General features: G+C 35.1%; 1 protein-coding gene across 4 annotated transcripts; it reads left to right on the top strand.

Moving 5' to 3' along the window:
• The first annotated feature begins 881 nt into the window (after nt 1-881).
• Nucleotides 882-12203, top strand: LOC311619382 (natural killer cells antigen CD94-like). Of its 4 annotated transcripts, XM_084877659.1 has the most exons (8): nt 882-1093; nt 1846-1916; nt 2343-2403; nt 7093-7191; nt 8312-8418; nt 8817-8966; nt 9883-10010; nt 12064-12203. In XM_084877659.1, the coding sequence occupies exons 2-8, from the start codon at nt 1911-1913 to the stop codon at nt 12188-12190; spliced, it is 678 nt and encodes a 225-aa protein (XP_084733785.1). In that variant the 5' UTR covers nt 882-1093; nt 1846-1910; the 3' UTR covers nt 12191-12203. The 4 variants fall into 4 exon arrangements, with proteins under 4 accessions (XP_084733785.1, XP_084733783.1, XP_084733782.1 ...); XM_084877657.1 differs by lacking the exon at nt 1846-1916 and having other exon boundaries at nt 2290-2403; XM_084877656.1 differs by having other exon boundaries at nt 1846-2403.
• The last annotated feature ends 113 nt before the right edge of the window (nt 12204-12316 follow it).

The raw sequence follows: 12316 nt of genomic DNA, 5'->3' as shown, positions 1-12316 counted from the left end.
ATGAGAGAATCAAGGATAAACCCAGCTCAAATAATAAGTAACTTCGCAAATTAGCAGGTTTTGAAATTAATATACTAAAATAGATAGCATTAGTTTACAGAAATAAGACCAATTAGCAGACAATGGATGAAAACCTTATTTACATAATAATGAATACAATAAAATATTTAGGAATAAATACAAAAAAATAATTCCACAATACACAGGGGATAATAAAAACTCAAAAACAGTATTTTAAAATATTTTTTTAAAAGAAGAATAAGCTCTGTGTTCTGCATACCCATAACTGAACGTCCATTTTTGCTCCATCCAGTGTATGGATGACAGATAAATTTATTTCACGTGTGATGGTTTCACACCTTTATTTCTGTATGTCACAACTTTCTTCATATATTCATTCCAGGCTTAGGAAATGTGCAAATGCTATTTCCTTTGTTTACCAAGATTTTTCCACTTATTTTCCAGTCTAGTTAACTCCTATTCAGTTTTACAAGCTCAGTTAAGACAGATACTTTTAATTCCATTGAAAATGTAAATAACAAATGATGCTATAAACCAAAGGAAATATAACAGACTGTGATGCATTATACACATTTATTAGCAAATTTTTGATGTACTATTCTAGCCAAACAGTTGATAGGATACATTGCAGAGAACTTAAAAGGGGATGTTGGTGAAAATGAATTACTTTCCTAATAAATAAAAAAATCTGTATTTTTAAAGTCTTAATATTTAAGAATTGAGAGAACCACATTGTCATTACTGAAAATATACCAGGTATTTCAACGCTACTAATGTTCAGGCTGATGAAAGGCCCCGGATCTAGTGATGTTTTTAGATATAAGGGCTTCCTGTGTGGTTGCATTGTGAGAACACATATTTTCAGACTCTGTTCTCACTAACTTTTTTGTGTGTAGGACAAAAAAGTCATTACACTATGTTTTTATTGTCTTCTCTTTATATTCTGGGTTGGATTTTATACCAAGGAGCATCAAGAATTCTTATTTTCAGTCTTCTTTCCCAAGAAGTATAATCTTCTTCCCAGGAAAATACATATTCTGCAAAGATCCTCACATCTTCCTCTAAAAAGCAGGTATTTGACATTAATGTATTTTACTTACTATATATTATTCTAAAAATTATTAAATAAAATTTGATCAGAATACTTTTATTAGGACATGGAAAGTGATATTTATCAATAAGAAGGTACATGTTCAGATAGATTAAAGATCTATAGACTGATTGATTAAGAAATAGATAGTAGGTAGGCAGATGAGAACAGACTTGCATATATTTTCTTGATTATGATAACCATTGGAAATAATATCATTAGGAATACTTGGAAGAAAATTCTTAATTCTATGTGGAAAGATGTTTAAAGAAAATGAAGAAGCCCCAAATTCTACCGGAAAGAAGTTCAGAAAACTTACTGCTAGATTTGTACATTCAGTAGTACATGGAATAGCCATAGACTATTTAGGGACTGAAACATATGCAAAGCTTCCTTTAAAATTTTTAAGATTCCTCTTGAGGTAGAATGTATTTGATATGCAAAATACTCAGTTTGGCATCAAAGTCAAGTTTTTGGAATTATAAAGTGCATAAATGAACCTAACAAATAATGGTATTAATAACAAAATTATTTATTATGACATGACTTCTGCAACCATAGTGTGTCCTAGTGAGGAAATGGCAGCATAAAACAAAACAAAAGGTTATGGTGGGTTTAAAGAAATGTGTTATAAATGAGAGTTTGTGGGAAAACATGATAAATTCTTACTGAAAGATTGGGAAAATTTTCTTGACAAATGTAGAATTTTAAATCATATTTTAAATAATTACTAGATGATAATGGAGGAATACAGGCAAACAAATCTATACTAAAAAGAGTGAAGAGTTTAACCAGAAGTATGACGGTCCGTAAGTGAAATTGTAAGATTTTTAATTGCCTGCCTTTAGAAAATATTTTATTTATTATGTAATGACAAGAACTAATTCAACATATGCCATCAATTTGTAAGTTGGTATTTTGTAATTTAAGAAAAATATTTAAGTTGCATGTAATAAAAATGCTATGCCCTAATTTTTTCTAAATCTTTTTTGAACTTTAATGATCATCTGTTCTTAAAAATATTCTCTAAATTGAATGAAACTCCAAATTATTTAGTAGTTTTAACTATATAATCTAGATAACATCTTTATGAACTATGTATTTTGCTTATGGCATTGTTATGGCCAAGGAGATCATAAAAAATCTTTCATTACCTTCCATATGTGTATGCTTTTGAGAAATGGAAGAAGCCGAGACTTACTCTGATATGGGAGTTCATTCTTCATTCCAGCTGCAGAAGAGGGCACCTGACTGCTCTGAAACTGAAGAGATCATGTGTTCTGAAAATCCAGGTCTGTAGCTTTCTTACTTTTTTTACTTGATACTTAAAAACAATGTCTGGCCGAAAGCTGTTTGACTCAGTGGATAGAGCATAGGCCTGCGGACTGAAAGGTCCCAGGTTCGATTCAGGTCAAGGGCATGTACCTTGGTTACAGGCACATCCCCAGTAGGGGGTGTGCAAGAGGCAGCTGATCGATGATTCTCTCTCATCGATGTTTCTAACTCTCTATCCCTCTCTCTTCCTCTCTGTAAAAAAAATCAATAAAATATATTTTAAAAAATTTAAAAAAAACAATGTTTGGTATATGTCTGAAATTGACCACAACAAATGCAAAAATTTACTCACAAATGAAACTATAAACTCCCCAATCTTTGACTGTGGATTATGGCCAATATATGATACACTGGGCAACATGACCTTAGCTCTAGATTGAATAAATGCATCAACATTTATTCAAAATGAGCAAAAAGATTTTGCACGAGGTTGTTTAATTTAGCATATCTAATCTTGTTAAGATAAACATTCACAATACTAAATATTTAAGAAATAAATAAAATTAATCATTGATTCATACCTTCTATGAATTTGTGGTTACTTAATTTTAACCACCGAGAAAGACAAATACCATATGATTTCACTTACATGTGGAATCTAAAGAACAAAATAAATGAACAAACAAAATAGAAATAGACTCATAGATACAAAAAACGTATTGATTGATGGTTGACAGAGGTGAGGGAGGCTGGAGGACTGGATGAGAAAGGAAAAGGGGTTGAGAAGTACAAATTGGTAGTTACAAAAAGTCACAAAGATGCAAAGTAAATCATATGGAATATAGTCAATAATATTGTAATAACTGCTGAAACCGGTTTGGCTCAGTGGATAGAGCATTGGCCTGTGGACTGAAGGGTCATAAGTTTGATTCTGGTTAAGGTCATGTATTTTGATTGTGGGCACATCCCCTGTGGGAGGCGGGGTGCAGAAGGTGACTGATTGATGTTTCTCTCATTCATTGACATTTCTGGCTCTCTATCTCTCTCCCTTCCTCTCTGTAAAAAATCAATAAAATATATTTTTAATAATAAAAAAATAATAATAATATTGTAATAACTATGTATGGTGTCAGGTACTTGAAATATCAGTGGGACCACTTTGAAAAGTATGTGATTGTCAAATAACTATGCTTTACAGCTGAAACTAAGACAAAATAATACTAAATGAAAATTATAATTGAAAAATAAATAAAAATTACACCTGCCATTATCAAATACATAAAAATATATTTAAAAATATTTTTATTGATTTCACAGAGGAAGAAAAAGGCAGATAGAGAGAAATATCAATGATGAAAGAGAATCACTGATTAACTGCCTCCTGTATGCTCCACAATGGAGATAGAACGTGTAACCTGGGCATGTGCCCTGACTGGGAAATGAACCCATGACCTCCTGGTTCATAGGTTAATGCTCAACCACTGAGCTACCTCAGCTGAGCATAAAATATATTTTCCACTCAATATTTTACCATTAGCATGTTTCTATTTCATCACTACAATTTTATTTTTATTATTTATTAGTCATGTATGACATGCATTAAGGGCAATTGTGTCAATTGAATGTGGTTTGTTTCCATATTTTAACATATAAATAGTACAATGATGCATACTTAATCTTTTTATGCAATCATCCTTTTGGATATTTTATTCTTTAGATTTTCACTGGTGTAAATAAGTAAATGTCGGATCAATTTTATGCTTAGTTCATATAATTATTTAAAAATGAATTATTTAAACTTTTAATCTCTATATACTGCTTTCATGTTTTATAAGCCTAAAGTACCACATGCAAAAACTGGAGTTTGGCCCTAGCTGGTTTGGTTCATGGATAGAGCACTGGCCTGGTTTGATTCTGGTCAAGGGCAGATGCAAGGTTGCAGGCTCAATTCCCAGTAGGGGGTGTGCAAGAGGCAGCCAATCATTGATTCTCTCTCATCATTGGTGTTTCTAACTCTCTCTCCCTCTCCCTTCCTCTCTGAAATCAATAAAAATACATTTGAAAAAAAACGAAAACAAAACTACATCTGGAGTATGCTTTTTTTCTCAAGATGCATGAGATTAAAAACCTATTAAGGCAGTGGTTCTCAACCTTCCTAATATCTGGACCCTTCAATACAGTTCCTCATGTTGTGGTGACCCCCAATCATAAAATTATTTTTGTTGCTACTTCATAACTGTAATTTTGCTACTGTATGAGTCGTAATGTAAATATCTGTGGTTTCTGATGGTCTTAGGCAACTCCTGTGAAAGGGTCGTTCAGCCCCCAAAGGGGTTGGGACCCACAGGTTGAGAACCGCTGTAGTAAGGTCTCAAGTATAGTTGGTTGAGGATGACTATGGTCTCCCATTCCTGCTTGCTACTTGTTCTGTGATGGAGTTGATGGCTGCAATTAATAAGAAGTACAAGTTTTGTTTTTGTTCTTTTTACTGTTTTATTGAGATACCAGAGGCCTGGTGCACGAAATTCGTACACTAGGGCATAGTGGGAGGGAGTCCCCCCAGCCTGGTCTGTACCCTCTCACAGTGCGGGATTCCCCCCATCAATTGCCTCAAAGAGGTAGGCCCCGCCTATCCATCCAGGGTTCCTTGATGGATTGCCCCAAAGAGGTCCGCTGGAGTTTTAGGCTGAAGCTGGGGGTCCCTCCTCCCACTTCACAGAGCTGCAGGACCCCGGAACTTGTTGTGTGGAGTGGCGGGACCTGTGTCTGAGCCACAGCCACAGCATCAAGCCCCTGTCCACCCATGTGCACTCGTAGTCCTGCCCACTTGTATGCACCCACTGGCTCGCCCAGCCTCCTGGCGAAGGCTCATTTGTGCATGAGGGCATCATGGCATGAGGGCCTGACAACACATAGGCTTTTATTGGCATAGATAATGGACATATCATTAGTTTTGTGTGTACAACATAGTGATTTGATATTTGTATATATTTCAAAATGATCACCACAATAACTAGTTGCCATCCATCACTGTAGCTACAAAATTTGGGGGGTATGTGATGAGAACTTTTAAGATTTACTCCTTCAGCACCTTTCAAGTATGCACTAGTGTAATAACTGAAGTCACCATGTGTACATTGCATCCTCATGACTTATAACTGGAGTTTGTACGTGTTCATCCCCTTCATCCATTTCACCCACTTCCTTCATCTCCTTTCTCCACATCCTCCCAGCTCTTGTTGCTGGTTGATTTGTTGATGATAGCCATTCTGACAGGTGAGAGGTAATATCTCATTGTCAATTTTAATTAACATCTCTTTGATAACTGACATTGAGCATTTTTCATATGTCTATTTTCTGCCCAATTTTTAATCATATTTGTTTTGCTTTTGAGTTGTATGAATTCTCTTTATATTTTTTCTGATATATAATTTGCAAATATTTCCTCCCACAATAGTTGGTTTCCTTTTTAATTTGTTGGTGGTTTTCTTTGCTGTGTAGATGATTCTTTCTTTGATAGAGTCACACTTTATCGATATTTATTTAGCCTTTGCTTTTTTAAAATATATTTTACTGATTTTTTACAGATAGGAAGGGAGAGGGATAGAGAGTTAGAAACATCAATGAGAAAGAAACATTGATCAGCTGCCTCCTTCACACCTCCTATTGGGATGTGCACACAACCAAGATACATGCCCTTGGCTGGATTCAAACCTGGGACCTTTCAGTCCACAGGCCGATGCTCTATCCATGGAGACAAACCTGCTAGGGCAGTGACTGGCTTTTTCTTTCTTTTTAATCTTTTCTCAAAATTTCTAATGGAATAAAAGCATTGCATATAACTTTTAAACATTTTATTTTCAGAAAGCAATAGATATTTTCATTTTTCCACCTATATTAAAATTAATATCAAGACCTTTAACTCCAGAGTAGTTTTACAACATGAATTGGCAGCTAGATAAATCCTACAGACATGTCTTTGGAGTTTCATTATCGAACACTCAAAGACAAAACAGAAATAGATTCATAGATACAGAGAAGAGGCTGATGGTTGCTAGAGAGGAGGGTGTTAGGGAACTGGGTGGAAAAGGTGAGGGGATTGGTAGTTACAAAATAGTTTTGTGGATGCAAAGTACAGCATAGGAAATATAGTCAATAAACTACCTAATGAAAGAGTAACATGCTAGTTGACTATACCTTTGTGATGCCCACCAGCCAATCAAGAGTGACTATGCAAATTAACCCAACAAAGATGGAGGTTAATTTGCATACACAGGTGCAGAGCTGCTGGGGGTAGGGAAGGATGCTTGCGCTGCTGCCATGGCGATTACACAGGCGTTCCACACCACCCCAGCCACTCCGGGCCTCTGGGCAGCGTGGGAAGCTAGAAAGGCGGCTCCAGCCAGAGCAAAGTTGCTGCTGGCAGCCAATGGGAGGAAGGCCCATTCTTGCTTAAATCTTTGTGCATCGGGCTTCTAGTATTGTAATAACTATGGACGGTGCCAGGTAGGTACTGGAATTATTAGCGGGGGGTGGAGGGGGGCACTTTGTAAAGTATATGATCATCTAACCACTGTGCCATTCCCCTGAAATGAATACAAAATAATACTGAATGTAAAGTATAACTGAAAAAAAAAAAATGAAAGAACTGTGAATAAGCATATGGAAGCCAATGTTGAACCAATTTACTGCTCTCTTTCTAATAGGCTACTCTGCCTCACAGACTTCATGGAAGTTAATTTCTGCGGTTCTGGGCTTCATCTGCTTGGCGATCCTTGTGTATATTAGAATCTTAACTGCACAGAGTAAGTCTCCATGATAGAAAAGAAGTCAGCTTGCTCATTGCTCATGTAACAGAATCTTTAAGATATTTTCTTTTCTTTAAGATGTTTTATTTTAGTATCCTCAGCACCATTTCGTTTTTTGTTGTTATTATCTCTGAACTAGGTGTGATTTTAAGAACCACATAAAATTATTATACTATGTCTTTTCTTTGAACTTTCCTGACTTTGTCCTTTCCTTTGAAATAGAATGAATTGAAATTCTAAGCAAGGTTACTGGCAGAACTTCCTTTTTTTATTAAAGAGCCAGCCCTATGTGCACTTAGTGGTTATCTCGATGCTGGCCTTGAAAAACAATGCAGTAATATCCAATTAAAAAAAAAAAAAGTGCACCTGGTATGGTATTGAGATTGTAGGCATATCTGGTTTCTCGCCTATAAGGTCAGACAGCTAAGTTTATCTTTATCATTCTTCAAACGGACTGAAGCAAATTAGAAAGCAACATTTTATCTAGGAAGAACAACAGAAAATTCCAAACAACAGTTTGTTGCAAAATAGGTATTTTCCTTCTCAGAACCTTTAAAAATAACTACCTGCCCCTAAAGCGGCGCAGTCCTGTAGGGTCAGCCTGTGTGTGGTACTCTTAAGGCTGCCCTGGCCAGATATTTCAATAAATTCTTGCCTGTTTTTTGTTTTGTTTTGTTTTGTTTTGTTTTTTTAGTAAATCATCAGCCTCCGGTGGTCTTATTTTGAACCCAGGGTTCGACCCCACAACACCTTCATATGATTCCATCAACATGAACTAGGAACTCCTCTTTCTTTTGCTGCCCATTAACCTCTTTCTCTTACTTAAACTTACAACAGGACTACTTTTTTTCTGATAAATGTCTCACAGGTTGTCCTTATCAGAGTCAATTTCTCTGTAATCTGTGATCTTATGATATTATGTTAATTTTCCCAACAGGCTTGTATTATTGTTATTAGATTTGTCTGTGTATCCTCTCCAAATAGATGGTGCCTTTTAGATATCATTGCTAATGTACTTTTATTATTTGTAGTCACCTAACAAAGTGCTTGTGCCATAGTACACTTTTCTTCAGGCACTTGTGACAAACCACACTGATATTTGTGATTTGGTCTCCAGAAACAGAGCCATGTTCAGGAAATGTGACTTTCAGTGCGGAAACAGACCAGAAGGAATTCATTTCAGGAAATTCATCGATTCCCCCACTCCCAACAACAGTTCAAGGTAACTAGGAACAAGGTCACCTTTCCTGAGAGATAGATAATCAAAATATCTATGTGTTTATTTATATGCATATATAATAATTAAGTAATTAAACATATGACACACATATCATGCAGTGTTGAATACCCAGAAACATATTTGCTAAAAGTCCATTTAAATTTGGAAGTTGTCAATAAAGCTTACATAGTAATAATCGTCCCATTAAATTACAGTGGCATAAGTCACACCTTAGCATTCTGCACATTAGTTAACAGAGCAGCAGTTTTAAATGGGTGAATAGAATTGATCAGATAATTTATATATTGCTTCTCACTTATTTTTCACAACATAAACACCCATATTCCTACATATAAATGCACTAAGAGGAGGCATTTAGACTGACGGTGATTTTTCTTCATGTTCGAAGTGTCACCCTTGTGAAGACAACTGGCACCAGTATGGGGAGAACTGCTACTTTTTTCCTCCACAACCAAGTTCTTGTAGAACTTGTGACGTTCATTGTACTACGTGGTCTTCAAGTTTTCTTAAAGTAAATACTGAAAAAGAAATGGTAAAAACAAGTATATGTTTCTTAAATTTTAGTAGTTTTCTGCAGGAGGTATTTCTTGGGCTTTAGGCTTTGTCTGCTCTGATATCCTGTTTCAGCACAGGGAAATGCACTCCAGATACACCAGATTATGCTGTTCCTTTTCCTTGAAACTCTTCCTGGTGACCTGGTTCAAAGCCCCTAAGCCATATATGAATGCAAGCTCTATTCCTGTCAGCAATATTGCCTTTCTCCACAGCCTCCTTAGTTACCAATAATGTTTTATCTCTTCCACTTCCTCACCCACTTTTTAAACATTCTTCACTATGTGCTTACTGATGTTTAATTCTATCTTCCCACAATTTTACTTCCTCACAATTTTACAATCCTCTTTTAAATCCTCTGTAACCACACCCTAGTAAGTGCCTATTTACTTTTATGGTTTATCCTAAAATATCTATAGTATTTAAAAACTTATTTGATCATCTGGTCCTAACGGAGTTTCTGTTAAATCCTCTCTAATTTTATCCGTTAATTTCCTTACTGTAGCAATGGCTTTCTTAATTTGTTTGCATCTTTCTTTCTTAAATTCACAGGTAACAAGTCTATTTATTGCTTTTCAATTCTCAATATGCAGTACAATATTCACAGTATTATGAGGGCTGCATAATAGTTGTTTGATTAATGAATAAATTATAGGTTATTGGTGAGTTGCCAAAAAATTGCAAGGGCATTTTTTATTATAGTGTTACAATTCCAGATAAAAAATAAAAATGTTTAATGAAGTAAATAAAACTTTTAACATATATATATATATATATATATATATATATATATATAATAAATTAAAAGTTTATATATATATATATATATATATATATATATATATATATAATCAAAGGTATTATATTTATTTATTTCCTGTTCTTATTCTTTCCAGAATTTTTTAAAAAATTTTTCAATGAAGCAATGTCATATTGGAGCAGTAAAGTTTTGGATCAGTTTATATTACAACAGCAGTGAACAGAAATGGGCTTGGAAAGATGGCTCAGCTTTTACTTTGGACAAGTAAGTATCTTCTTATTAGTTTATTTTAAAATATATTTCTACTAGAGGTCCAGTGCACAAAATTTGTGCACTAGGGACGAGGGGTGTTCCTCAGTCCAGTCTGTACCCTCTCCAATCTGGAACCCTTTGGGGGATATCTGACTGCCGGTTTAGGCCTCATTCCACATGGGATCAGGTGTAAACCAGCAATTGGACATCCCTTTCACAATCTGGGACTGCTGGCTCCCAACTGCTTGCCTGCCTGCCTGATTGCCCCTAACCAATTCTTCCTGCCAGCATAATCATCCCCTCACCACTCCTCTGCTGACCTGGTCATTCCTAATTGCTCTCCCTTGCCAGTCAAATCACCTCCATCTGCCCTAACTTGCTGGCCGTTTTGTGGTGGCCATACTTGGTGACATGGGCACAGCCATTTTTGACTACATTGGGGCAACCATCTTGTAACCAGTGGGGGTGGCCATCTTGTGCAAGGGTATGATGGTCAATTTGCATCTTACCTCTTTATTTTATAGGATTATTTTTAGAGAGGAAGGGAGATGGAGAGAGAGAGAAACTTCAGTGATGAGAGAGGGTCCTTGATTGGCTGCCTCTTATTTGCCCCACTCTGGGAATTGAGCCAGCAATCCTGGTCTGTGCCCTGACAGGGAAGCGAACCTTGACCTCAACCACCAAGCAACACCAGTTGTGCTCTTCCACCTATTTTGAAACACCAGTCCCAAAATAGCAATATTGCTTAATTATCTAGTGTGCATATAATTAGATGTTAAATTCCACCATGTGAAGTTTTCTATTAAACCTGATACTTATTAGTCCAACTCACATAGAACTCTTAAAATATTTGACCTTTAGAAATGAATAACAATGATGTTTAGTAAGGGGGCTAATGATTTATACCTAGTAGAAACCAGCTGATTTTCTAGGTATAGACTTAATTTTTATTTCTCTGAACCATAAAAATTTCATACATAATATATAAAGACATTTATGAGAGGACTGAAAAGGAAAAACTATGTTCAAAATAATATTGAAATGTGATTTTCAGTTTCAATTTTTAATGAGTGAATGGAAGTATTTCTGAAACATTTAACAAAATATATCAAAGGAGATTCAACACTGAAGCAAAAATAAAAAACCACTTGTCAATTATGCTAGACAATTAAAAATTTGCAAAATATAAAACAAAAACATGACAATGTTGGCACTACTTTGGGAAGGAATATAATCACTTTTATATTAACAAAAAATGGATCTGTATTTAGTATTGTTACAAATAAATGAGTTAATCTTTTTTACTATAACAGAATTAATTTTAAAAGTGACAAATTTGGATAGGTATATCTCAAATAATAAAATTTCTTGGGGTCTCTGGAATAAATTTTGATAGTTGAAAGCAGTTCTGACACAAAATTTGAAAACTGCTCTCATCCTACCATGTTATTAAGATAAATATAAAAGATTCTATTTTATCAAGTACATGGACATAATAATCAGGACTAACAATAATTTTAGCATCTCTCCTTCATTTACTTGTTTTTAAAATCCTCACAGAGAAGAGAGAGAGAGAGAGAGAGAGAGAGAGAGAGAGAGAGAGAGAGAGAGAACAACCTGGTATAGGTCCCGACCAGGAGAGGAAATTGCAAAGTTTTGATGTAAGGGACAACACTCTAAGGACCTGAGCAACACTGACCTGGGTTCATTTACTTTGAATGAAACAAATGCTCTCCTACCCAAAGATAGCAGCTTTTCTCTTCATTAAACAAGCACTTGCTTGTTGTCACTTCTTTTATTAGATTCCAGATCTCTGAAAATTTTGAGTCAGTTATAGTCAGCTTTATCATTGCATTAATGGACCAGTGTTTTGAAGGCCCTTGCTCTGCCATTTTCCTTCCTTAGGAATTGAATGAAACAATTCTTATTTATTATTTACATCTTTAAAAATCTGCCAAAGAAATGTATGTTCCTTTATATTTCAATTAATGCATAGTAACCTTTAAGAATAGGATTAATCTATGAAATAAATTTTAGTAAAAATAGAAATTCTTTTTTCTTCTAGGACCCAGTTAACCAAACCTGACATTGCCTCTAATCATTGCAAATATATTAAAAATGGTCAGTTATTGGATGGTAATTGCAAAGACTTTGGTCATTGTATATGTAAGAAGACAACATATGGAAATTGAATCACTACATGTGGGATATAAAACTGAAAGTAACAAATGAACAAACCTGAAAAACAACAAAATCACATAGATGCAGAGAATGGTGTGGTGATTACCAGAAGGAAGGGGGTGGAGGGCAGCAAAGGG

Source organism: Pipistrellus hanaki (assembly GCF_964339955.1).
Source record: "Pipistrellus hanaki genome assembly, chromosome: 3".
Taxonomy (NCBI): Eukaryota; Metazoa; Chordata; class Mammalia; order Chiroptera; family Vespertilionidae; genus Pipistrellus; species Pipistrellus hanaki.
Note: the sequence above shows the minus strand (reverse complement) of the source record. Positions and strands in the feature narration are given on the sequence as shown.